The sequence below is a fragment of the Delphinus delphis genome, chromosome 20, assembly GCF_949987515.2.
Source record: "Delphinus delphis chromosome 20, mDelDel1.2, whole genome shotgun sequence".
NCBI classification, from domain to species: Eukaryota; Metazoa; Chordata; class Mammalia; order Artiodactyla; family Delphinidae; genus Delphinus; species Delphinus delphis.
This window is the reverse complement of record NC_082702.1, coordinates 46,473,030-46,500,007: the sequence shown is the minus strand read 5'-3', so window position 1 is coordinate 46,500,007 and position 26,978 is coordinate 46,473,030. Positions and strand designations below refer to the sequence as shown.

The 26,978-nt window shown below is 38.8% G+C and overlaps 1 protein-coding gene across 1 annotated transcript in view; it reads left to right on the top strand.

Moving 5' to 3' along the window:
* The window catches only part of GLG1 (golgi glycoprotein 1), a 143,755-nt gene that overhangs the window by 63,588 nt on the left and 53,189 nt on the right, over positions 1 to 26,978 (top strand). The window contains exon 2 of the mRNA XM_059999262.1: positions 14,588 to 14,620. Coding sequence (XP_059855245.1) covers positions 14,588 to 14,620 — 33 coding nt within the window. The remainder of the gene's footprint in view (positions 1 to 14,587; positions 14,621 to 26,978) is intronic.

Genomic DNA, 26,978 nt, shown 5'->3' with positions numbered 1-26,978 from the left:
TTTATTAAAAAATTAATTCTGACTCAGCCAGAATAAGGCACTAAAGGAACTTAGTTATGAATCTGACTGAGGGTTAATATTCAGTTTACACTTGCTCAGGGGAAGTTTACCCAGACTAAATGACTGAGTTTATCTAATCATTACCAACTATATTATTTTCAGTGTGCTTTTTTGGTGGGCAAGAGTGAAGTGGTTTGGGCCAAGTTAATAAATGAATTGCTTATATGATTGGAAGTTTACGGGGTTTTTAATGTAACTCCCAGAAGAAGAATTTACTTACTACTGTAGCAGAATATTTCTAATCAGAAGGAGGCATCGCGCTGTTGCTCAGCCTTCAGATTTTTGCAAGGCCGTGAAAGCACCAATGCTACTGATTTCTTGTTTTGTTGTTTTTTTGTTTTCTCTTAGTGATTAATAAACAGTCTCTTGCCACTTAATTTAGTATCAGGTGTGATCTGGTGGGTAGTTCAACTTCAGTGGATGTGACTATAGAATGTTTCATATTTTAGACACAGTCTAATTCCCAAGATTTCTGTTTCAGAAACTGGGACAACTTCCAAGTCAGTGTTGTGAATCCTTTAATTTCTCCTGCCAGACTCATTAACTCAGCCTGTTCGCCTTTGGGGAAATCGTAGTTCCAGACTTCTACTCTTTGCAAAAATCATCCTCTTAAGTGAATGTGATGGTTGAATTAATTGAGAACATCGAGACTCAAGCTTTTCAGCAGTATATTCTGAAACCTGTTTGTTGTGACTTTGACCAGCATAGAATGATTAAGATGAAGTAGTAGGAAACCATAATCATAATACAAAAATTACCTGCATTAAAAGGTGTGGAGTTCAACAAATACTCTATTTTTGTGTTCCACACCTCAGCTTTTATAGACTCAGAAAGCTGGAAAGAATCTCGACCATCTTAGACCCGTGTTTCTTTTTTTTTTAAAACCATAGTGTGCATTTATTTTTAAAAATCCAAATATAAGTGGACCCATATAGTTCAAACTCATGTTGTTCAAGGGTCAACTGTACTTCAGTGCATTGTTGGCTTTGATTATTATTCTGAAGACTGCCATAGTATTGTCTTGAAGGCTGTCCAGTGTTCTTTTTTTTTTTTTTTTTTTTTTTTTTGACGTATGCGGGCCTCTCACTGTTATGGCCTCTTCCGTTGCGGAGCACAGGCTCCGGACGCGCAGGCTCAGCGGCCATGGCTCACGGGCCCAGCTGCTCTGCGGCATGTGGGATCTTCCCAGACCAGGGCACGAACCTGTGTCCCCTGCATCGGCAGGCAGACTCTCAACCACTGCGCCACCAGGGAAGCCCTGTCCAGTGTTCTTTTGTTTTTAACTTTTTATTTTATATTGGAGTATAGTTGATTAACAATGTTATGTTAGTTTTAGGTGTACAGCAAAGTGATTCAGTTATACATATACATGTATCTGTGCTTTTTCAAAGTCTTTTCCCATTTATGTTGTTACGTAATATTGAGCAGAGTTCCCTGTGCTATACAAGAGGTCCTTGTTAGTTATCCATTTTTTTATTTTTACTTATTTATTTATGTATTTATTTATGGCTGGGATGGGTCTTTGTTGCTGCATGCGGGCTTTCTCTAGTTGCAGCGAGCAGGGGCTACTCTTCCTTCTGTGCGGGCTTCTCATTGCGGTGGTTTCTCTTGTTGCGGAGCACGGGCTCTAGGTGTCCGGGCTTCAGTAGTTGTAGCACACGGGCTTCAGTAGTTGTGGCTTGCGGGTTCTAGAACACAGGCTCAAGAGTTGTGGCGCACGGGCTTAGTTGCTCTGTGACATGTGGGATCTTCCTGGACCAGGGCTCGAACCTGTGTCCCCTGCATTAGCAGGTGGATTGTTAACCACTGCACCACCAGGGAAGTCCCTGGTTACCCATTTTTAATATAGCAGTGTGTACATGTCAATCCCAAACTCCCTAACTATCCCTCTCCGTATCCCCCCCGGTAACCATAAATTTGTTCTCTAAGTTTGTGAGTCTGTATCTGTTTTGTATCTCTGTTTTGTGTCTTTTTTTTTAGATTACGCATATAAGCAATATCATGCTATATCTGTCTTTCTGACTTACTTATGGATCTTTTTGAGATTATGATGACAGCTGTGGATTCTCTTCTCAGGAAAATATACTTGCACACAGAAGTTTGTATTCAGTTTCAGGACAGTCTCACTCCTAAGTCTGTCATGGATCCTAGGTGGTGAAATCCCTGTTATAGTCCAAAGCCTGTCCTTGGGAGTCTAGAGAAGTGACCCATCTAAAATCACAGAGCTTCTAGGGACTTCTCTGGTGGTCCAGTGGTAAAGAATCCACCTTCCAATGCAGGGGATGCGGGTTCAGTCCCTGGTCAGGGAACTAAAATCCCACATACCATTGGGCAACTAAGCCTGTGCACCGCAACTACTGAGCCTGCGTGCCTCAACTAGACAGCCCACATGCCGCAAACTACAGATTCCACGCACCCTGGAGCCTGCGCGCCACAACTAGAGAGAGAAAACCCTCAAGCCACGACTAGGGAGAAGCCCATGTGCCACAACTAAGACCCGACACAGCCAAAAAAAATAAAGGAGAAAATAAATAAATAAAATAATAAATAAATATTAAAAATAAATAAATAAAATCACAGAGCTTCTATAGCTAAATACTTCTACTAGTCTATTGTTCTTTCTCCACAGTTCTATCCCTTAAAGCCCATATTGAGTTTACAGAACTAGAGGAAGGGCTTAGGGGTATTAAGCCTTAAAATCAACTGTTTCAGCTTAATTTACCCAGTTAGGAGATTAAAGTACAATAATACCCCAAACATTTAAGTCATTGATTTAGAAAAGCCAAATGAACTAAGCAAAGTTTTTTTTTATAATCTGTTGTGGTTATTCAAAGAGCTAATCTAGATCCCTAGTTGATCTAATTACCAGTTTCTTACCCAAGCTGTGGGCATCTGAATTCATTAAACAAATCAGTGTAGAGCACTAGTTCTGTTTATTCATCCTGTCTACCTTTCTTTGGTTTTTGGGGGGTTGGTTGCTTTGTTTGTTTGTTTTTAACATGTATATTGGAGTATAATTGCTTTACAGTGTGGGTTAGTTTCTGCTGTGTAACAATCAGCTATATGTATGCATATATCCCCATATCCCCTCCATCTTGCATCTCCCTCCCAGCCTCCCTATCGCACCCTCCCTATCCCACCCCTCTAGGTGGTCACAAAGCACTGAGCTGATCTCCCTGTGCTATGCGTCTGCTTCCCACTAGCTCTCTGTTTTACATTTGGTAGTGTATATATGTCATTGCTACTCGTCCCAGCTTACCCTTCCCCCTCCCTGTGTCCTCAAGTCCATTCTCTATGTCTGTGTCTTTGTTCCTGTCCTGTCCCTAGGTTCATCAGAACCAATTTTTTTTTTTTGAGATTCCATAAATATGTGTTAGCAACGGTATTTGTTTTTCTCTTTCTGACTTACTTCACTCTGTATGACAGACTCTAAGTTCATCCACCTCACTACAAATAACTCAATTTTGTTTCTTTTTATGGCTGAGTAATATTCCATTGTATATATGTGCCACATCTTCTTTATCCATTCATATGGCAGTGGACACTTAGGTTGCTTCCATGTCCTGGCTATTGTAAATAGTGCTGCAGTGAACATTGAGGTACATGATTCTTTTTGAATTATCGTTTTCTCAGGGTATATGCCCAGTAGTGGGTTTGCTGGGTCATATGGTAGTTCTAGTTTTAGTTTTTTAAGGAACCTCCATACTGTTTTCCATAGTGGCTGTATCAGTTTACATTCCCACCAACAGTGCAAGAGGGTTGCCTTTTCTCCACGCCCTCTCCAGCATTTATTGTTTGTAGATTTTTTGATGATGGCCATTCTGACTGGTGTGAGGTGATACCTCATTGTACTTTTGATTTGCATTTCTGTAATAATTAGTGATATTGAGCATCTTTTTCTGTGTTTGTTGGCCATCTCTCTGTATGTCTTCTTTGGAGAAATGTCTATTTCGGTCTTCTGCCCATTTTTGGATTGGGTTGTTTGTTTTTTTGATATTGAGCCGCATGAGCTGCTTGTATATTTTGGAGATTAATCCTTTGTCAGTTGCTTCATTTACAAATATTTTCTCCCATTCTGAGGGTTGTCTTTTCGTCTTTTTTACGGTTTCCTTTGCTGTGCAAAAGCTTTTAAGTTTCATTAGGTCCCATTTGTTTATTTTTGTTTTTATTTCCATTTCTCTAGGAGGTGAGTCAAAAAGGATCTTGTTGTGATTTATGTCATAGAGTGTTCTGCCTAAGTTTTCTTCTAAGAGTTTTATAGTGTCTGGCCTTACATTTAGGTCTTTAATCTATTTTGAGTTTCTTTTTGTGTATGGTGTTAAGAAGTGTTCTAATTTCATTCTTTTACATGTAGCTGTCCAGTTTTCCCACAACCACTTATTGAAGAAGCTGTCTTTTCTCCATTGTATACTCTTGCCTTCTTTATCAAAGATAAGGTGACTATATGTGTGTGGGTTTATCTCTGGGCTTTCTATCCTGTTCCATTGATCTATATTTCTGTTTTTTGTGCCAGTACCATATTGTCTTGATTACTGTAGCTTTGTAGTATAGTCTGAAGTCGGGGAGCCTGATTCCTCCAGCTCCATTTTTCTTTCTCAAGATTGCTTTGGCTGTTCGGGGTCTTTTGTGTTTTCATACAAATTGTGCAATTTTTTGTTCTAGGTCTGTGAAAAATGCCATTGGTAGTTTGATAGGGATTGCATTGAATCTGTAGATTGCTTTGGGCAGTATAGTCATTTTCAAAATGTTGATTCTTCCAGTCTAAGAACATGGTATATCTCTCTATCTGTGTGTATCATCTTTAATTTCTTTCATCAGTGTCTTACAGTTTTCTTCATACAGGTCTTTTGTCTCCTTAGGTAGGTTTATTCCTAGGTATTCTTTTTGTTGCAATGGTAAATGGGAATGTTTCCTTAATTTCTCTTTCAGATTTTTCATCATTAGTGTATAGGAATGCAAGCAATTTCTGTGCATTAATTTTGTATCCTGCTACTTTACTGAATTCATTAATTAGCTCTAGAAGTTTTCTGATAGAGTCTTTAGGATTCTCTAGGTATAGTATCATGTCATCTGCAAACAGAGACAGCTTTACTTCTTCTTTTCTGATTTAGATTCCTTTTATTTCTTTTTCTTCTCTGATTGCTGTGGCTAAAACTTCCAAAACTATGTTGAATAATAGTGGTGAGAGTGGGCAACCTTGTCTTGTTCCTGATCTTAGTGGAAATGATTTCAGTTTTTCACCATTAAAAACGATGTTGGCTGTGGGTTTGTCATATATGGCATTTATTATGTTGAGGTAAGTTCCCTCTATGCCTACTTTCTGGAGGTTTTTATCATAAATGGGTGTTGAATTTTGTCAAAAGCTTTTTCTGCATCTACTGAGATGATCATGTGGTTTTTCTCCTTCAGTTTGTTAATATGGTGTATCACATTGATTGATTTGCGTATATTGAAGAATCCTTGCATTCCTGGGATAAACCCCACTTGATCATGGTGTATGATCCTTTTTTTTTTAAGTTTTTTTTTTAATTTATTTTATTTATTTATTTTTGTCTGTGTTGGGTCTTTGTTGCTGTGCACAGGCTCTCTCTAGTTGCTGTGAGTGGGGGCTACTCTTTGTTGCAGTGCATGTGCCTCTCACTACAGTGGCTTTTTCTGTTGCAGAGCATGGGCTCCAGGTGTGCGGGCCTCAGCAGCCATGGCACATGGGCTCAGCACTTGTGGCTCGTGGGCTCCAGAGCGCAAGCCCAGTAGTTGTGGCACATGGGCCAGTTGCTTCATGGCATGTGGGATCCTCCTGAGCCAGGGATTGAACCCGTGTCCCCTGCATTGGCAGGCAGATTCCTAACCATTGAGCCACCAGGGAAGTCCCTGTATGATCCTTTTAATGTGCTGTTGGATTCTGTTTGCTAGTATTTTGTTGAGGATTTTTGCATCTATGTTCATCAGTGATATTGGCCTGTAGTTTTCTTTTTTTGTGACATCTTTGGTTTTGGTATCAGGGTGACGGTGGCCTCATAGAATGAGTTTGGGAGTGTTCCTCCCTCTGCTATATTTTGGAAGAGTTTGAGAAGGATAGGTGTTAGCTCTTCTCTATATGTTTGATAGAATTTGCCTGTGAAGCCATCTGGCCCTGGGCTTTTGCTTGTTGGAAGATTTTTAATTACAGTTTCAATTTCGGTCCTTGTGATTGGTCTGTTTATATTTTCTATTTCTTCCTGTTTCAGTGTCGGAAGGTTGTGCTTTCCTAAGAATTTGTCCATTTCTTCCAGGTTGTCCATTTTATTGGCATATAGTTGCTTGTAGTAATCTCTCAGGATCCTTTGTATTTCTGCAGTGTCAGTTGTTACTTCTCCTTTTTCATTTCTAATTCTGTTGATTTGAGTCTTCCTTTTTTCTTGAAGAGTCTGGCTAATGGTTTATCAATTTTGTTTATCTTCTCAAAGAACCAGGTTTTAGTTTCATTGATCTTTGCTGTTGTTTCCTTTTATTTCTGAACTGATCTTTATGATTTCTTTCCTTCTGCTAACTTTGGGGTTTTTTTTTTGTTGTTGTTGTTCTTTCTCTAATTGCTTTAGGTGTAAGGTTAGGTTGTTTATTTGAGATTCTTGTTTCTTGAGGTAGGATTGTATTGCTATAAACTTGCCTCTTAGAACTGGTTTTGCTGCATCCCATAGGTTTTGGGTCATCGTGTTTTCACTGTCATTTGTTTCTAGGTATTTTTTGATTTCCTCTTTGGTTTCTTCAGTGATCTCTTGGTTATTAAGTAGTGTATTCTTTAGCCTCCATGTGTTTGTATTTTTTACAGTTTTTTCCTGTAATTCATATCTAGTCTCATAGCTTTGTGGTCAGAAGAGATACTTGATACGATTTCAATTTTCTTAAATTTACCAAGGCTTGATTTGTGACCCAAGATATGGTCTATCCTGGAGAATGTTCCATGAGCACTTGAGAAGAAAGTGTATTCTGTTGTTTTTGGATGGAATGTACTATAAATATCAATTAAGTCCATCTTGTTTAATGTGTCATTTAAAGCTTGTGTTTCCTTATTTATTTTCATTTTGGATTACCTGTCCATTGGTGAAAGTGGGGTGTCCCCACTTAAAGTCTCCTACTATTATTTTGTTACTGTCCATTTCCCCTTTTATGGTTGTTATTAGCATTTGCCTTATGTATTGAGGTGCTCCTATGTTGGGTGCATAAATATTTACAGTTGTTATATCTTCTTGTTGGATTGATCCCTTGATCATTATGTAGTGTCCTTTTTTGTCTCTTGTAATAGTCTTTATTTTAAAGTCTGTTTTGTCAGATATGAGAATTGCTACTCCAGCTTTCTTTTGATTTCCATTTGCATGGAATCTTTTTCCATCCCCTCACTTTCAGTCTGTATGTGTCCCTGGGTCTGAAGTGGTGTCTTGTAGACAGCATATATATGGGTCTTGTTTTTGTATCCATTCAGCCAGTCTGTGTCTTTTGGTTGGAGCATTTACTGTGTTTACATTTAAGGTAATTATTAATATGTATGTTCCTATTACTATTTTCTTAATTGTTTTGGGTTTGTTATTGTAGGTCTTTTCATTCTCTTGTGTTTCCTGCCTAGAGAAGTTCCTTTAGCATTTGTTGTAAAGCTGGTTTGGTGGTGCTGAATTCTCTTAGCTTTTGCTTGTCTGTAAGGGTTTTAATTTCTCTGTCAAATCTGAATGAGATCCTTACTGGGTAGAGTAATCATGGTTGTAGGTTTTTCCCATTCATCACTTTAAATATGTCCTGCCACTCCCTTCTGGCTTGCAGAGTTTCTGCTAAAAAAATCAGCTGTTAACCTTATGGGGATTCCCTTGTATGTTATTTGTTGCTTTTCCCTTGCTGCTTTTAATATTTTTTCTTTGTATTTAATTTTTTTAATAAGTTTATCTTATTTATTTTTGGCTGCATTGGGTCTTCGTTGCTGCAAACGGGCTTTCTCTAGTTGCGGTGAGTGGGGGCTACTCTTCGTTGCAGTGTGCAGCCTTCTCATTGTAGTGGCCTCTCTTGCTGCCGAGCTCGGGCTCTAGGCACGCGGGCTTCAGTAGTTGTGGCCCGTGGGCTCTAGAGCTCAGGCTCGGTAGTTGTGGCGTATGGGCTTAGTTGCTTCGCGTCATGTGGGATCTTCCCAGACCAGGGCTTGAACCCGTGTCCCCTGCATTGGCAGGCAGATTCTTAACCACTGAGCCACCAGGGAAGCCTGTTGTATTTAATTTTTGACAGTTTGATTAATATGTATCTCTGTGTGTTTCCCTTTGGGTTTATCCTGTATGGTAGTCCCTGTGCTTCCTGGACTTGATTCACTATTTCCTTTCCCATGTTAAGGAAGTTTTCAGCTATAATCTCTTCAAATACTTTCTCAGACCCCTTCTTTTTCTTGTCTTCTCCTGGGACCCCTATAATTTGAATGTTGGTGCGTTTAATGTTGTCCCAGAGGTCTCTGAGATTGTCCTCAATTCTTTTCATTCTTTTTTCTTTATTCTGCTCCCTGGCAGTTATTTCCACCATTTTATCTTCCAGCTCACTTATCTGTCCTTCTGCCTCAGTTATTCTGCTATTGATTCCTTCTAGAGTATTTTTTATTTCAGTAACTGTGTTGTTCATCACTGTTTGTTTGCTCTTTAGTTCTTCTAGATCCTTGTTAAATTTTTCTTGTATTTTCTCCATTCTGTTTCCAAGATTTTGGATCATCTTTACTATCATTACTCTGCATTCTTTTTCAGGTAGGTTATCTAGTTCGTCTTCATTTATTTGGTCTTGTAGGTTTTTACCTTGCTCCTTCGTCTGTAACATATTTTTTTTGTCATTTCTTTTTTTTGTTTGTTTGATGGGTGGTACTGTAGTCCTGTCTTACTGGTTGTTTGGCCTGAGACATCTAGCACTCCAGTTTGCAGGCAGTTAGATAGAGCTGGATCTTGGTGCTGAGTTGAGGACCTCCAGGAGGCCTCACTCCAGTTGATATTCCCTGGGGTCTGAGGTTCTCTATTAGTCCAGTGGTTTGGACTCGGAGCTCCCACCACAGGAGCTCATACACAACCTCCGGCCTGGGAACCAAGATCCTGCAAGTTTCGTGGCATGGTGAAAGGAAAAAAAAAAAAACGAAGAAAGAAAGAAAAAAAAGAGCTGTACAATATCAAAGAATAAGAAACAAAATAAAATTAGAAGGATAAAAAATATATTAGGAAAAATAAAACTATAATTGAAACAACTGCAGTAAGGTAAAATAAAACCACAGCAAAAAAAAGAAAAGAAAGAGGGGGAAGGGCAACAAGCCAAAAGGAGAGATCACTAACAAAGTATAAAAAATAAAATAAAATTAGAAAAATAAAAGATTTATTAGGAAAAATAAAAATATAAAAGAATCAACAACAATGAATCAACAAGGTAAAACAGAACCCCAATCTAAAAGAGGAAGAAGGAAAAGGAAAAAAATAAAGAAAAAAGCCTTGGCTATGGGGGTGGAGTTTAGGAGCAGGTGGAACTTAGGCAGGGGTGGGGTTTTGGGTGGGGCGGGGCCTAGGCAGGTGTCGGGGTGCGGGGTGATGTTTGAGCGTGGAGTGGGGCTTAGGCGGGCACGTTGCAGCGTGGGGTGGGGCCTCTGCTTAGGACCTGGGGGAGGGGAGAGGCAGCACATCCAAAGGAGGGCCTCTGGAGTGTGGGGTTCCGGAGTTTGGAGGTAGGGCCCTGAGTGAGGGTGTGTGGGTGGGGTTTAGGCCCAGCTCATTGGACGGGGTCTCCCAGTGTAGAGGTGGGGCCCGGGGTGGGGGTGTAGGGGCGGGGCTTGGGCTCTGTGCACAGGAGGGAGGCTCCGAGGGCAGAGGACTGGGCCCGGGAGCCCAACAGTCTTCCCGGTGCCTAAGAGGACAGGGGACGCACTGGCCACGTTCCCTTCTGTTTCTCTGTGCCCCTCCCCCACCTTCTCTCCCAGGTTCTCGCCCCCTAACAGGGGTGGGTACCGCTTGGTGTAGGAGCTCCTCACCTCCCCCAGCCGCCCCTCAGGGGTGCCGGTCCTGGAGGTCCGGCCTTTACTTTTACTCCGCCTTGCCTTCCTCCTACTCCCTCAGGGCCTGCACAGCTGGAGGGGGCCTCTGTGGGCAGAGGATCAGGCCTGGGTCTTCAGCAGTCTCCCAGGGGCCCACGTGGGCATGGTAAACCTGGCCATGCTCCCTTTTGATCCTCTGCCGTCCCAGTGGTTCCCCAATTTCCCCTTTCGGCCGTGGGATACCTTCCCCTCCCACAGCCACCCCTCAGGGGCGCCAGTCCCATCCCGCCTCCGCTTCTTCTCCCGCTTCACTACCCCCACACCCCACGTCCTACCCAGTCACTAGGGGCTCCTCCCGTTCCCTTAGGTGTCCGTGGTCCCCCACCAGTGCCTGGTAGGTGCCCTAGTTGTGAGGAGACGCGAATTCTGCGTCCTCCTAGTACACCATTCTTGATTTTGCCCCTGGTTTTTTTTTTTGCCGTACGCAGGCCTCTCACTGCTGTGGCTCCCCCGTTGCAGAGCACAGGCTCCGGACGCGCAGGCCCAGTGGCCATGGCCCATGGGCCCAGCCACTCCACGTCACGTGGGATCCTCCCAGACGGGGGCACGAACCCACGGCCCCTGCATCGGCAGGCGGACTCTCAACCACTGGGCCACCAGGGAAGCCCCCATCAGATTCTTTATTGGAGTCAGGCAGGTGTCTCCAAGTACTTAGGGCTTGTCTCTCCTACAGTGCTATTGCTGCATCATTCATTCAGCATTAACTGAGTTCCTTCTCTATTTTAGTCACTGCTGTGTTTGGTTGGGGGGATGCTTCACATTTTCTTTTTTCTCTTTCCTCTATTCATAATCATTTCTTTTTTGATATTAATATAGGTAACTTCAGCAGTCTCTTTTCCAAAATTTGATCATTAATTTAACAAAGTTATTTGTGAGCCTTTTCATAAAATTTTCTCCTCCCAGTTTTCTGTTGTTAAGAGGACAATTATTTTAATTCCAAAGAGGAAACACTTGATGTAAGAGTCTTTTCAAAGTCCAGATTTCTATCTCCAGAGTAATAGAGAGCAGCTAATAATGTGGCAAAGCTTAGCTTCTAATTTACTGCTTCCACAGCTAGGAACCTTCGCTTTGCCTCTGATTTGAAGGGGTAGGGATGGGGATAGGACTCCTAAACTGGTGAGAAGAAAGGTTTCAACTCTTAGTTTTCTATCTTGATCATGTTCTTACCGTTTGAAAAAATTACTAAGCATACTCTAGTAGATATATATTCATAAAATATTAATTATTCTAACATATATTATAAAAACATTAAAGTATAAATTAAAGCATGAGCTTTTCAAAAAAGAGAGGTCCATTATTTTCTTCCTGAGCCCCAGGGGATCATCTAACTTGCATCCCCTTTGGAAATCATTCTTCTGTCTAAACCTTCAGGCCTAGTCAAGTCCCTGCTCTTGCTTACTTGCTTGATTTCACCATTTTATTTCTATAACTGGATTGTAAACTACCTGAGGTTAGGGACAATTTGTGTCTTACCTTTCTTCTGTATCCCACAACAATGCCTAGCACAGTTTTGGGTAGTTCATAATTATTCAGTTTTTACTTGTTGATTGATTTCTTGGGATCATTTCAGAGTATTATTTCACTGATTGTTAATAAAAGGAAAAAATCCTCAGCCTTTTTTCACCTTAGTAATTCTGGTGTTAGTCCTCATACTATTCTTATTCTAAGATTAAAGGTCATCAAGCCTATCTGCATTTACAGATTTGCAGAAATAGATAACGTCTGATGAAGTGACTTGATTGGGACCTCATGGCCATGGTGTAGGCTCAGAACCAGACCTGTGTCAGCACCCATGTTTGTTTTTGTTCCTTGAAATTTCTGTCTTAGTTTCTTATCAAATGGCTGAGTGCCAAACCATAGCATTTTCTCTTTATACTTTCTCTAGTTAGTTTGTGCTGGCATTATTCATGTTCCCACTGTTTGGGTATACTACTTTATATTTTATATTCTGCAAGTCTCTTTTCTGTTCCTCTGAACCACTACTTTGTCCTTTGATTCTAAAGGCTCTTTTAAATTTATAAGAGTAATTATTCATAATTACACTTAGAAATTCTTTATAGCTGTTCAGTTCAGTGAGTCTCAGTGGCTTAACATCATAACCTTGTTCTCATGGCACTCCTATATTGTCTTCTCTCTGTGGGTAGAAAAACTAAATCTAGAAAGAAAAAAAATAAGCCAGTTTATTGTCAATTGCAAATTGATACAGCGAGAGAGATGAAAACCAAACACTGACCTCCACATTTGCAGTTCACTTATGTCTCTGTGGACTGTGTCATTCCTTCATAGAAGGTGTAGTATTCTGTACTTACTAATATAATTCGCTAAATTAAACCATTGCAGTTACCAATTACGACTTAAAGGTTTTGAGATTTTTCTTATTTCATTTGCCTGATGGGCTTATTAGTCATTTTCTTCTTCATTACACACACCCTCAAAATTTCAAGGGCTTATAATGACAAATATTTATTCTTCTTGTTCATGGCTGTGCAGGTCAGTTGGGGTGGCTGTGCGCTGGGCTGCGGGTTAGGTTTAGGTCTGCTCCACGTGTCTCTCCTTTTCCTTGTACTAGCAGCTCTCTGTACATGTTGTTCGCATCGGGAATGTCAGGAGTGCGAGAGTACAAGCCAAACCACCCAAGCACATTTAAAGCCTCTTCTCATATTATGCCTGTTAAAATCCCATTGGCCAAAGCAAGTCAGTGGCCTAACCTAACATCAGTGGAGCAGGGTATATACTCATTCCACAGCAGGAGGCTATGCAGAGTTACAGGGCGAAGGATCTGGATATCAAATTGTATTAAAGAAAAGTAGAAAACTGGGGGAAATAATCCATTCTATCACTGTAGGAAAGTAAGACGTTAAAACACTCATTAATTTGCTGATTTAAGTCCTATGGACTGAAAACATGGCAATGCTTTTTTTCCATGGGTAACTTAAATGTTCTTTGACTACTTTACTTTGAAGATTCTCCAATGCTCTGAATTTCTTTCAAGAATGCCCCTTTAATCCAAAGTTATCATTTAATAAAAATGAACACAAGTAGAGATGCTAATGGTATTGATTGCTGTCTGTGCTTTGAGAAAGAGCTAGAATTACTGATTGATTGGAAAAAATTGAAAGGATAGATTAAAAGGGGATAAGGCAGAAAACTGCTTGTACAAAATAAAGTATTCTTGCAAATAAACTGTTAAGGGCTATAAGTTGAGCACTTGGAATTTCAGTGAAGGGAACAGAGTTAAGCTAGATTAACTCATAGTATGGAGGCTGACTTCTGAGATTTAGGAAGACACTTCAGAAAGACATTAAAATATCTATTCTTACTTAGACAAGGAAGGAGAAAGTTCAGAAGTGGTGTGTTATAATCTCACGATTGCCTAGCAATCTAATTAAAGTCCATTTTAATATAATATTTTATAAGTAAGTACAAAAATGAGTTTGTACATTAGAATTAATGCCTGCTAAATAATGTAGTGGAATGAATAGTTCCCTGGAAACCTTTTTCTTCCTAAAGTGATGCTAGGTGTGTCTGCTTAATTTGTTAATGTTTACTGTTTTCTGTATTGCCTTATTTCTATCCTTGAATAGGGAGAATCTTTTTATTTTGAAAGTGGCATCTTTTAACAGCCTATGTCAGGAATATTTCATAGAGGGGACGCAATTTACTTTGTTTGAGCAGGTTGGAGTACTATGGAATCTCAAAGGAAATAGTGCTTTATTATGGCGTACATTATGACAATTGTATCTCCTTTAACGGTGTGAACAAGGAAATTAAAGGAGAAGTGTATGGCAAAGGTATTCAATATAAGGCCTAACCTAGTCTACTTTTTTGTCACAGAATTGAAAGTTCATTTTATCTCTGTTATATGTACCTGGCTTTATGAGCGAATGTATTCATGGGAATATATAAATAATTTCTGTTTTTTTAAACTTTGTATTTTTAATCATAGACCTGCAAGATTATAGACTGATAAGAAGTTACAAACATAGACGTAGAGGTCCCATGTACCCACCACCTCACTTCCCCTAATGGTGACATGTGAGACTAATTTTTAAATCATTGTCAGACCTTTTTTGCCCTCTTTAATAAGCCTTCTTTTTTCCAGATATCTAACTTTCTTTAAAGCGAGGGCACCTGTATTGTGCCTGATCCTCTTCAGCTTTCAGAATTATGAAGTATTATGTAAGGATCCTTCTGTCACTCTTGCTTTATGTCTTTAGTACATCCTTCTCCATTTTCCCAATTTCCAGATTGTACCATTGATTGGGAAGGGACTGTGTCTCATCCTTTTCTGGTATATTTCTCCTCAGCAATCTAAAAGATGTATAAGCCCCATTTTACTCCTCATATTGAAGTATTATATTCAGTTGAATATTCAGATTTCTTGTCTTGAGTTTATTTTGGTGGTGTTTGAAAACTTGAGAGGATGTTTTTTTTAACATCATCTCTTCTTTTTTTTCCTTTTAGCCTGAAAATGAAATTTCTTCAGACTGCAATCATGTAAGTATGGATTTTCCATAATTCACCTTACGTGCTTTATATATATGATGATAGATATTGGGATGCTTTTCCTGTTGTTCTGGGAAGCATAATGTTTTCTTAAATTCACTTAATCTTAACAAGAGGGTGATTAACCTCATTTATGGTAAATCTACACCTACTCACTCCTCTATTGTTGAAATCAGTAGGCTCTGCCAAATAATATTAATATACTTAAGTTTAAATTTTTCTTCAGTTACAGCTACCATATGAAATTGTTTCTTTGCATGTCAGGCTTACAATTGTAGAGTTTTGTATTTTAAAGTTGTTTCATTTAGTCATCATACAGTCATCTACTGTGTGCCAAACACTGTGGTAGAAATTAAAGACACACAAATAAGCACCTTGAAGATAGAGACATATATTAGAGTTAGCAGATAAGAACCCCAGAGATAACTACTATTAATACATTCAATGTCATATATATGTGTCATATATATATTTGTAATACATTCAGTGTCTATATATCTCCCCATATTACATACAGTCTGACATTAAAAGGAGAGTGACGTGAAATCAAATCTGTGCAAAAAGTACCAGGTGCTTCAGCAGAAACTTGTAAGAGTACAATGGGGACACAAGAGTGAATTTTGCCCAGGTGGGTTGATGTCAGGAAACACTTAATAGTGGAGATGATACTTGAGTTGTGTCTCAAAAGAGGAGTAGTTATATATCTGAAATCACTCTGTGTCCACATTATTTGATAGTTTGAATGGGAGACTGTAAGAATAGAGAAGCAGGTTGGCTGCCTAAGTTGACTACTTATTCTAAAGAAGGTCTAGATAGGTCAGAGATTTAAAGTAAAAATAAAACCACAAGAGTAGTAGAAGAAAACATGAACAGAGGGTAGGGTTTTTAAAACATGATACAACCTCAAAAAATATTTAAAGAAAAAAAAAGATTTATAAATCTGATTGCATTAAAACCTCAGAAAAGGGGACTTCCCTGGTGGTAAAGACTTCACCTTCCAATGCAGGGGGTGAAGGTTCAATCCCTGGTTGGGAGCTAAGATCCCACATGCCTCGTGGCCAAAAAACCAAAGCATAAAACATAAAGCAGAGCAATACTGTAACAAATTCAATAACAACTTCAAAAATGGTCCACATAAAAAAAAAAATCTTTAAAAAAAAAACTCAAAAAAGAGATTTGAGGGTTTTTTCCTCAAAAATATTATGTAAATTATGAAAAAATATTTGCAGTGCAGATGAAAAGGACTACATTCTTTAATAGAAAGTACTGTTAATAAACATAGAAAACAGACATAAATAGACTATTCACAGGGAAAGAAAAAGATGTCCAGTAAACAACAAAAATTTCAATTCTTTCATAAAGTGTGAAAATTAAAAGAAAAATGAGTGCACTGTTTTTATCCATCTGATTAACAAATATTAAAAATTTGATAAATATACAGTATTGACAAGCATATGAAGATTTAAGCATTCTCTAGCCCACCAGTCAATGGCTACCCATTGGCCAAATCCAGACCACTGCCTGTTTTTATGCATAAAGTTTTATTGGAACACAGCCACACTCATTCAGTTACATACTGTAGCTGCTTACCATGTTATAATGGCAAGGTTGAGTAGTCACAACAGTGACTGTAGTTTCCTGAAAGCCTAAAAAATTTACTTTCTGGCCCTTGCGGGAAAAGTTTGCTAAACTCTGCTCTAGCCTATGGATAGAAATATAAATAAGAAAAACTTCTTTATAAAGCATTCAACTTAAAATGATATTTGTTATGGCATTATTATGGCATTATTTATTAAGCAAAAGATTAGGAAAAAATCCTCAAAAATCTATTAATAGACTAAATCTGACAGAGAGGAAGCCCAGAAAGAAGCTCCAGAGGGGTGGAGAAAGAAGCTGATCTCCAAAGGACGTTACACCGCTGAAAATGGGGACAAATAGTATACAGAAAACGGAAAGATTTATGTCCTAATAAAGAGAGATTAGGGCACAGACACAGGAGAAGATGGACATCTACAAGTCAAGATGAGAGCCCTCAGAAGAAATTGGTGCTACTGACACCTTGATCTCAGACTTCTACCCTCCAGATTTGTGAGCAAATAAATTTTTGTTGTTTAAGCCACCCAGTTTATGGTATTTTGTTACAGCAGCCCTACCAAACTAATACACTTGGGTTGGGATGGAATGCATTATAATTTTTCCCATTAAAGTTTTATTTTATTTTTATTTTTATAAATTTATTTATTTATTTATTTTTGACTGTGTTGGGTCTTCGTTGCTGTGCGTGGGCTTTCTGTAGTTGCAGCAAGTAGGAGCTACTCTTCGTTGCGGCACGCGGGTTTCTCATTGCTGTGGCTTCTCTTGTTGCGGAGCACGGGCTCTAGGTGTGTGGACTTCAGTAGTTGTGGCACGCGGGCTCTAGAGCACAGGCTCAGTAGTTGTGGCACACAGGCTTAGTTGGTCCGCGGCATGTGGGATCCTCCCGGACCAGGGCTCAAACCCGTGTCCCCTGCATTGGCAGGCGGATTCTTAACCACTCTGCCACCAGGGAAACCAAGTGAATTTAAAAGTAAAACTATTTAAAATAGCATATAAAGCATCAAATACATAAGAATAAATCTAACAAAAGTATGTAAGACATCTCTACAGATAACTATAAAATATTACTCAGAGAAATTTGAACACCTAAATAAATGAAGAGATATATTAATATATACTATGCTAGTGAGTTGGAAGACTAAATATTATAAAGACATCAGCTCTTACCAAATTATAGATTCTGTACGATCCCATTTTTGTTGTTTCAAAAAATAGTAAGCTGATTCTAAAATTTACATGGGAACACAGTTTTGACCAATAATAGCCAGAAGTCTTGAAAAGAACCAAGCAGAGAGAATTTCACCACCTGATTGAAGACTTAAAGTAGCAGTAATTAAGGCAGTGTGGCAGAGGCACAGGGGTCGACAAGTAGACCAGTGAAACAGAATGAGTCCAAAAACAGACTCATATATAGATAGACACTCGAATAAAAAAATCTTAATCCTTACTGCACACCATTCACAGAAATCTATTCTAGATGCATTATAGAGCTAAAGGTGAAAAGTATAATAATAAAACTTCTAGAAGATAACATAAGAGACTATGTGGGATAAGCAAAGATTTAATAAATGGGAAACAGAAAGCAGTAAGCAAAAGCAAAAGATTGATAAATCAGATTATATTAAAGTTTGTTTCATTAAATATAGTTTTAAGAGTGTGAAAAGACAAGCCATAGAGAAGGAAAAAATATTTTAATCCTTATCTGACAGTATGTGCAGAATATATGAAGAATTCATACAAAGCAATAAAGAAAAGACAACAGGGCTTCCCTGGTGGCGCAGTGGTTAAGAATCCGCCTGCCAGCGCAGGGGGACATGGGTTCGAGCCCTGGTCCGGGAAGATCCCGCATGCTGCAGAGCAGCGGGGTCTGTGTGCCACAACTGCTGAGCCTGCTTTCTAGAGCCCGTGAGCCACAACTACTGAGCCTGCAGGTCTGGAGCCCGTGCTCCATGGCAGGAGGGGCCACCGCGGTGAGAGGCCTGCGCACCCCAGTGAGGAGTGGCCCCAGCTCACCACAACTGGAGAAGGCCTGCATGCAGTAATGAAGACCCAACGCAGCCAAAAATACAAGATAATAAATAAAATAAATATTAAAAAGTCTTAACTATTAAAAAAAGAAAAGAATCCCCCTGCCAATGCAGGGGACACGGGTTTGAGCCCTGGTCTGGGAAGATCCCACATGCCGTGGAGCAACTAAGCCCGTGCGCCACAACCACGGAGCCTGTGCTCTAGAGCCTGCGAGCCACAACTACTGAAGTCCACGCACCTAGAGCCCGTGCTCCGCAACAAGAGAAGCCACTGCCATGAGAAGACCGCACACCGCAACAAAGAGTAGCCTCTGCTCACCGCAACTAGAGAAAGCCCGTGCACAACAACAAAGACCCAACGCAGCCAAAAATAAAATAGATAAAATAAATTTAAAAAAAAAGAAAGAAAGAAAAGACAACAGAATAGAAAAATGGAGAAGATAAATTTAATCAAGGAGGTGAAAGATGACCTGTATATTGAAAACTACAAGACATTACTGAAAGAAATTGAAGAAGACATAAATAAATGAAAAGATATTCCATGCTCATGGGTTGGTAGAATTAGTATTGTTAAAATGTTCATACTACTCAAAGCAATATACAGATTCTGTGCAATTCCTATCAAAATTCCAATGACATTTTTCACAGAAATAGAACAAACAATCCTAAAATTTGTTTGGAACCATAAAAGACCCCAGATAGCCAAAGCAATCGTGAGAAAGAAGAAGGAAGCTGAAGGCATCACACGCCCTGAGTTCAAACTATATTACAAAGCTATAGTAATTAAAACAATATGGTATTGGCATAAAAATAGACACATAGATCAGTGGAACAGAATATAGATCCCAGAAATAAACCCATGCATATATGTCAGTTAGTTTACAACAAAGGAGCCAAGAATATGTAGTGGGGAAAAGAACAGTCTCTTCAGTAAATGGTATTGAGAAAAGTGGACCACTGCCTTACACCAGACACAGAAATTAACTCAAGACCTGAGACCATAAAACTCTTAGGAAAAAAAAGGCGGTAAGCTCTTTCATAGGTCTTGGTGATGGTTTTTTGAATGTGACACCAAAAGCAAAAATAAGGCGAGGCTATATCAGACTAAAAAGCTTCTGCACAGCAAAGGAAACCACCAAGAAAATTAAAAGACAGCCTACTGAATGGGAGAAAATATTTGCAAATCAAATCTCAGATAAGGGGCTAACATCCAAAATGTATAAAGAACTCATACAACTCATACAACAAACAAAAAAACCCAATTAAAGAATGAACAGAAGATCTGTATAAACACTTTTCCAAAAAAGACATACAGATGGCCAATAAGTACATGAAAAGATAATCATCAGAGAAACCAAATCACGAGATGTCACCACAAACCCGTTAGAATGGCTGTCATCAAAAGGACTAGAAATAACAAGTATTGGTGAGGAGGTGGAGAACAGGGAACCTTTGTGTACTATTGGTGGGAATGCAAATTGATACAGCCACTGCAGTGTGGAGGTTCCTCAAGAAGTTAAAAATAGAACTACCATATGATCCACTTCTGGGTATTTATCTGAAGATAATGAAAACACTAACTCAGAAAGATATGTGCACCCTCATGTTCATTGCAGCATTATTTACAATAGCCAAGATATGGAAACAATATAAGTGTTAAATGGTTAAGAAAATGTGTGTATACATACATACACACACACACAATGGAATATTATTCAGCCATAAAAGGAAGGAAATCTTGCCACTTCAAACAACATGTATGGACCTCGAGGGCATTATGCTATTGAAATAAGTCAGACAAAGACATATACTATACGATCTTTCTTTTATGTGGAATCTTAAAAACAAAACAAAAAAAACACCAAGCTCATAGATACAGAGAACAGATTGGTGGCTGCCAGAGGTGGGAGAAATGGGTGAGCTGGTTTTTGTTGTTGTTGTTTTAGTTTAAATAAATTGAATTTTTTAAAAATAGAAATTGTTCCTTAAAATACAATATAACTACTGGATGGACAAATTTAGGATAAGCCCTTAATTAAAAACAAAAAGAAAGAAAGAAAAGAAAAATGGGTAAGATACTTGAACATCCATATGTTAAAGATGGCAGTTGAATGATCTACAAATAAATGGAAAGGTGCTCATCCTCATTAATAATCAGGGAAATGGAAATTAAAACCTGAGTGAAATACTAGTATCTACATTCACCATTAGAATTGCTAAAATTCAAAAGACCGACAGTGTTAATACCGAGCATTACTGTGAATATAAAATAAGGGAGCTTTCGTGATCGTTTCGGCAGCACATATACTAGAATAACGGAGTTTTCAAATACTGATAGTGATAATGTAAATTAGTGTAACTACTTTGAAAGCTGTTGGGTATTACTTAGTAAAGCGGAACTTAGGCACAGTATATAATACAGCCTTTTCACTTCCAGGTACTTACCCCACAGAAATGCTTATGTATCTGTCTATACATGTAAGGAATATTTATAGCAGCTCATAATAGCCCTGTGAGTAAACAGTTAACAAAACCTTTCTTTCCCCTTCAGGAGAATTTCAATCCTGTTAACTATGTAGCTCAGTTCCCTGGTGACCTAGTAAGGGTGAAATACCAACTAAGGTTCAAGGCAGTATTACTTAAGATAAAAATGACCCTGATTGGTAAATTCTATATGGATTGGGGAGAACTATAAATGAATTATAAATACTCATTGGGGGTGCCATACTATAGGTTTCCCTGAATGTGGTGACTCTTGTACCTGGGTGTGTGTGTTCCTTGCAGGGATCCTGGAAACTATGCCCAGAGGGCTGTTTCAACAGATAATGGCTCGCATGGGGCTTGAGGTTTCTAAGCCAAAACTGCCTCTTCCAGTGCCTGTTGGGAGTGTTGTCTTCTCACACCTGAGCTGTCATTTGGAGAGAAGATACCGCCAGATGGCTACATAGACTGTTGCCATGACTCCCATTGGAGAGGAACAATTGATGCTGCCCTGCTGACTGACAATTTGTGGTTCCTGTCTTTTATCCAGCACAGACCTTTCCACAAACTCCAGACTCCAAGTGCTGATTTCACGTTTCTACGCTATCTCACAGTCATTTCTAGAACTGAACTCTTAATTTTCTACCTCTAAACCTCTCTTGTTACAGTCTTCCCAATCTCAGTTCTTCCCATTGCTCAAATCAAAAACCTTGAGTCCTCTTGTCCTCTTATATCCCACATTCAGTCTGTTAGCAGCCTTGCTGTCTGGCGCTCCTTTTGAAATGTGTCCTGAATCTGACCATTTTCACTGGTACCCCCTGGTTCAAGCCATCGTCAGTTCTCTTTTGTGCTTCTTTAATAGCCTCCTAAGCAGTCTCCCTTCTTCTGCCCTTGTCCGTCTACAGTCTATACTCCATGCTACAGCCTGAATGATTCCTCTAACAGTCAGGTCATATTACGTCTCTGCCCAAAACCCCAGAAGCTTTTTTCTCACTTATTAAACTCCCAGGTCCTTAACAGTGGCCTACAACACATGCAGAGAGTAGAGACCTGCTCCTTGGCCTCTTCTACCACTGTCCGCCTTGATAACTGTACTTAGGCCACAAGCAGCCTCCTCGCTATCCCTCAGATATTCACAGAATGTGCCTGACTTAGGTCTTTTGCATTTGCTGTTCATCATGGAACAGTCACCTTTTCAGGATGTTCATTTTCCTTGTCCTCCTCTATTAAAGCACCCCTAACTCGTCACTTCAGTTCTTTTATACTAGCTTAATTTTCTTTATAGCATTCAATACCTGATCTATTTATTTGATCATTTGCATATTATCTTTCTCTCCTTCATACAGTGTAAACTACTTGAGGGCAGGGATTTTGCCCTTCTTTGCTCACATCTGTCTTGAGTGGTACCTGGTATATATTAGCCACTCCAAAAAAAAAGAAAAAACTTGAATGAAAAATATGAGAAAATTTCCAAGAACTGAAGGATGAGTTTCTAGATTAAAAGTGCCCATGAGTGCCTCACACCATGGATGGAAAGATAACCCAAACCAATTTTAGGGTTCTGAAAAGAACCCTGGGAGTAAATAAAAGATCTCAAAAGCTTTCAGAGAAAAAAATAATAATTAAACTACTGGGAGTTTGAGTAATATGATACTTCTCATTAGCATTACTGGAAACTAGAAGAGAGTAGACCAGTGCCTTTAAAATTCTGAGGAAAAATTATATTTAGTCAAGATAATACAAAATAGACATTTCATACATAAAATTTTTCAAGACATTTACTACCCATACATGTTTTCTCATAAAGCTACTAGAGGATGTGCTTCACCAAAATGAGGGAATACAGCAAGACAAAGAAAACTAAAGAATCCAGTAATTAGTGCATCAGGCTAAGAAAAAGCAAAGGAATTCCAAGGATGATGGTGAAGGATGACACCTGTGCAGAGGCTTAGATGGCAACCAGTCCTGACTGAAGCAGGAAGACGGAAGACTCCAAGAGGAATGTCTCACCTGAGAGATCACTTGAAGCATTTGAACATTTTGAGAGATTTGCTTTTCCAGTGAAGAGATGGGGGATTAATTAGTAATGGGTATATCGAAAATAGGCTGATGAAATAAATGACTGTTAACTATATGACAAACTAAAAATTGAAAGAAATATTCTATATGGCTCATTATATATAGTATTTTTACATAATCAATAACGTAAATACTGAGTATCTAATGACATTATGATTTAACTATATTGGGAGGATTGGGATCAGGAAGAGGGTGTAAGAGTTCATTCCTTACCTTCTATAGTATAAAGCTATTATACAGTATCTAAAACTAACAGGTCAGGCAATTTTAAGCAATTTAATAGCTTAAAAGTATGGAGGTAATTACCATAAGAAAAAGGTAAAAGAATTGTCTCTGGGTAATGGGTAGGACTTTAGAAAGGGACTTTGTGGGGGACTGCTTGTTTGTTTAGATTGACTACCTTTGACTATTTAACTAAACAGACAGCTTTGATTTTAAAAATTTTAAGGATGAATGGAAGAGTAAGTAGATTAAATAAACTTAGACTATACTTTAAAGGAGCTTGACTGTGAAGGAAGAATTTTCCTTCATAAGTCAGACAGAGAAAGACAAATATCATATGATATTGCTTATATGTGGAATCTTAAAAAAAAAAGGGCACAAATGAACTTACCTACAAGAAAGAAACAGAGTTACAGACGTAGAAAACAAACTTCTGGTTACCAGGGGGCAAGGCAGGGGAGAGGGATAAATTGGAATATTGGGATTGACATATACACACTACTATATATAAAATAGATAACTATTAAGGACCTACTGTATAGCACTGGGAACTCTACTCAATTCTCTGTAATGGCCTATATGGGAAAAGAATCTAAAAAAGAGTAGATATATGTATATGTATAACAGATTCACTTTGCTCTGCACCTGAAACTAACACAATACTGTAAGTCAGCTATACTCCAATTAAAATTAAAATTAAAAAAAAGAATTTTCCTTCGCTCCCCACACCCAAATCTTGTCATTATTCTAAATAAATATCTCAAATATATCCCATCTTCTCCCATCCAAAAACTCTTGCCTTTTAACTGGCCTACTAACCCCCTCAGTGTAGCCCTTCTCTATACAACCAGAGTTCATCTTTTGAGTTCTCTGATTAAAATTATCCATTAGCCTCTCATTTCCTTTAAGGTAAAATCCAGATTCTTTAATATCAGCTACAGTAGTGTGATCTAACACCCCTTCTCCCCTGATCTTTCATACCCTCAACTCCAGCCATTCTGAACTATGGGATTCCCAGAAGTTATCATTATTCTTTCTGTCCTTTCTACGCTTGCAGTCCTAGAACCCCAGTCTTCCTCAGTTCATCTGACAAAATTCCTTCTTACTCCTGGCCCAGTATAACTTGACCACTACCAGCCTCACCTATCCCTCCTCTACAATCACTGTGATATGTTCTTTCCTTGTGTTCCCATAATATCTTCTGCATTCTTCTGTTACCACATTTATCACAGTGTGTTTTTATTGCTTATTTTCTTCCCAATCGAACTCTTCCATCTTTTGTTTCCTGTGGTTGAGCTTCTTGAGTACTAAGACAGTGGCTTTTTAAATTTTTTTTTACTTCCACCTGTCTCAACTTTGTCGCCTAACACAATACTCAGATTATAGTAGTTACTCAGTACATATTTGGGGGAGGGAGTTGGGTGCGTAGATGGATTCAAAGATGAGAGTCTTAAATTTAAGGAAATTGAAGCTGAAATACATCATGCTAACCAGTAGTATTTATTGTCAAATTGCAGTTATTTTTCTTAGTTGATTATAGCCACTCAGAGGAAAGGACACCTATCAAATATGGTGTAAATAATCACCTCTCAGTAATCAAGTGTAATGTGTGTTTATCTGTTTTCTAGAGGAAAATGTACTTGTGGCAACCTATGTTGAATTGCCTTTTAACCTATATTCCTGAAAGAGAATAATAAAGCGTTAATAAGTCATATTAAAAGTGAAAGACCAGAAAGTAGATTAATGGTTGTAAAGGATGGAAGTAGGGAGGATGGCGAGTGATAGAACAGGCATGGGGTTTCTGCTGGGGTGATGAGAATGTTCTTGGATTAGAAAGTGGTGATGGTTATGCACCCTTGTGAATACAGTTGACCCTCGAACGACACAGGTTTGAACTGCACGGGTCCACTTATACACAGGTTTTTTTTCAGTAGTAAATACTGCAGTACTGCAGGAATCTGAGCATGGGGAACTGTGGATGCAGAGGGCCCCCTATAAATTATACTCAGATTTTCAACTTCACAGAGGGTTGGTGCCCCTAATGTGGCCGTTGTTCATATGTCAACCATATACTAAAAAAACACTGAATTGTACACTTTAAAATCGTGAATTTTATGGTATGTGAATTATAACTGAAAAAGTGAAAAAAAGACAAGAGGTAGAATATTTAGCATTAGACAATAGTATCATGGTTATCTGGGAGGAGTCCTGTTCGTAAGGAAATTTACACCTATTATCAGAACGAATAAGGTTCCAAATTAAAAGTTAAAGACATTCAAAAGATCTAAATGATTATCTGAATGGTTTTTGTCAGAAAATCTGTTTCTAGCCCAATCATAGGACATCTGAGTTTGTATTAGATAAAGTAAGGAAATACTCTGTGGTTTGTATTTATTTTTTTTGACATTTGTTGCTGTTCACTCCAACTCTAAGTACCAAACAACTTTTTTCTTTCTTGCATTTTCCCTTTTCTTCTTTCTTTCTCTTTCTTTCTTTTTTTTTTTTTTTTTTTACATGGAAGAAATGCCATTGGGTCACCTGCAAGTCACTCAATAAGGAGGACATTTTTAATCTGTCTTTGGTTTGATGTACATATATAATCAGAATGTGTTGCCTTAATTTTAAAATATAACATTTAATTACCATGTAGTACTGACTTAGATAGATGGTAATAGATAAATAGTAAAATATATTTGTCCAGTTCTAACCACATCTTTTGAATCATGGGATCTACTTCTGAGGAACCAGGAGGCCTAAGATGCCTTCAGTTAGAACTGAGCTTCTCCTATATCTTTTCTCAGTTTGGCCTTATATGTCCTATTGGTTGAACTTACCATGGTATAGATTTGTTATTTTGTTGATCCATTCAACAGATACTTATCAATGCCTGTGTGTTACATGCACTCTTCTAGGCACCGGGCATATAGTAGTTAACAAGGCAAAAGTCCCATCCTCTTAAAACTTTCATTATAGATAGTAGCCAGATTCTTAACCCTTTTTCTAAAAACTCACTTATTGATGATAGTTGGGCGATTAGAGTTTTTTACCGCTTTTCTTTGTTTTTTGGTTTTGAGGAGGGAGGAGAAGAAATCCTCCTCATCCTTTATATTTTATTTCTTCACAAAATCTTCCTCAGCACTCTTATGCGGAATTTACTGCCTGTTTCTGTGTTGTTCCTAATGCACTTTATATTAGCTTCTGTTCTACTTCTAAACAGCAAATCCGGTCATGTCACTCCCTTATTTCCCTTTTAGTGACTCCCCATTACTCTTGGGTTAAAGTTCAGACATGACTTACAAGGACTTTATGATCTGGTCCTGGCCTGTGTCTCCACAGTCAATCCTCCATTGGACTTTCAGTTCGTCTAACATGCCCTGCTTCCCATTCCAATGAGCTTCCATGCATGCTGCTTTATTTACTTAAAACAGTCTTCTTACCCTTTTTAATATGGCTAACTGCTACTAATTTTTCAGATTTCATCGTAGATAGCACTTTCTCTGGTAAACCTTCCCTGACCAAACCCCCTACTGCAGTGTGGGGTACTCCTCCCCTGTACTGCTGTGGCACCTTGTGATGCCATTAACCAAATACACATTACCTGCTATTACCATAGCCACCACTGGACAGTGTTTGTCTTTCTCCTCCTGTTTTAACCCCCAGTTCCTAACACAGTATGTGCTCAAACATTTGCTTCTGTTTCCTGTAATAACCTATGAAGCCCTTGAGATTAGACTGTGTGTGGTACATCATAAGAAGTGCTAAGCAGATGTTTGAATAATCAGTGAATGAGTGATTGTATTCTTTAGTCTTGGAGTGCAGCCATCTGAAAGAAAAGCTTGTGAACTGCCCCTCCACCCCCCAAACCTCTTCATGTTCTACGTCATACAAAGCCCCTGCTCTGTCTCTCCATCCGAGCAGAGTTTAAGAGCTCATTTTTGCTACTT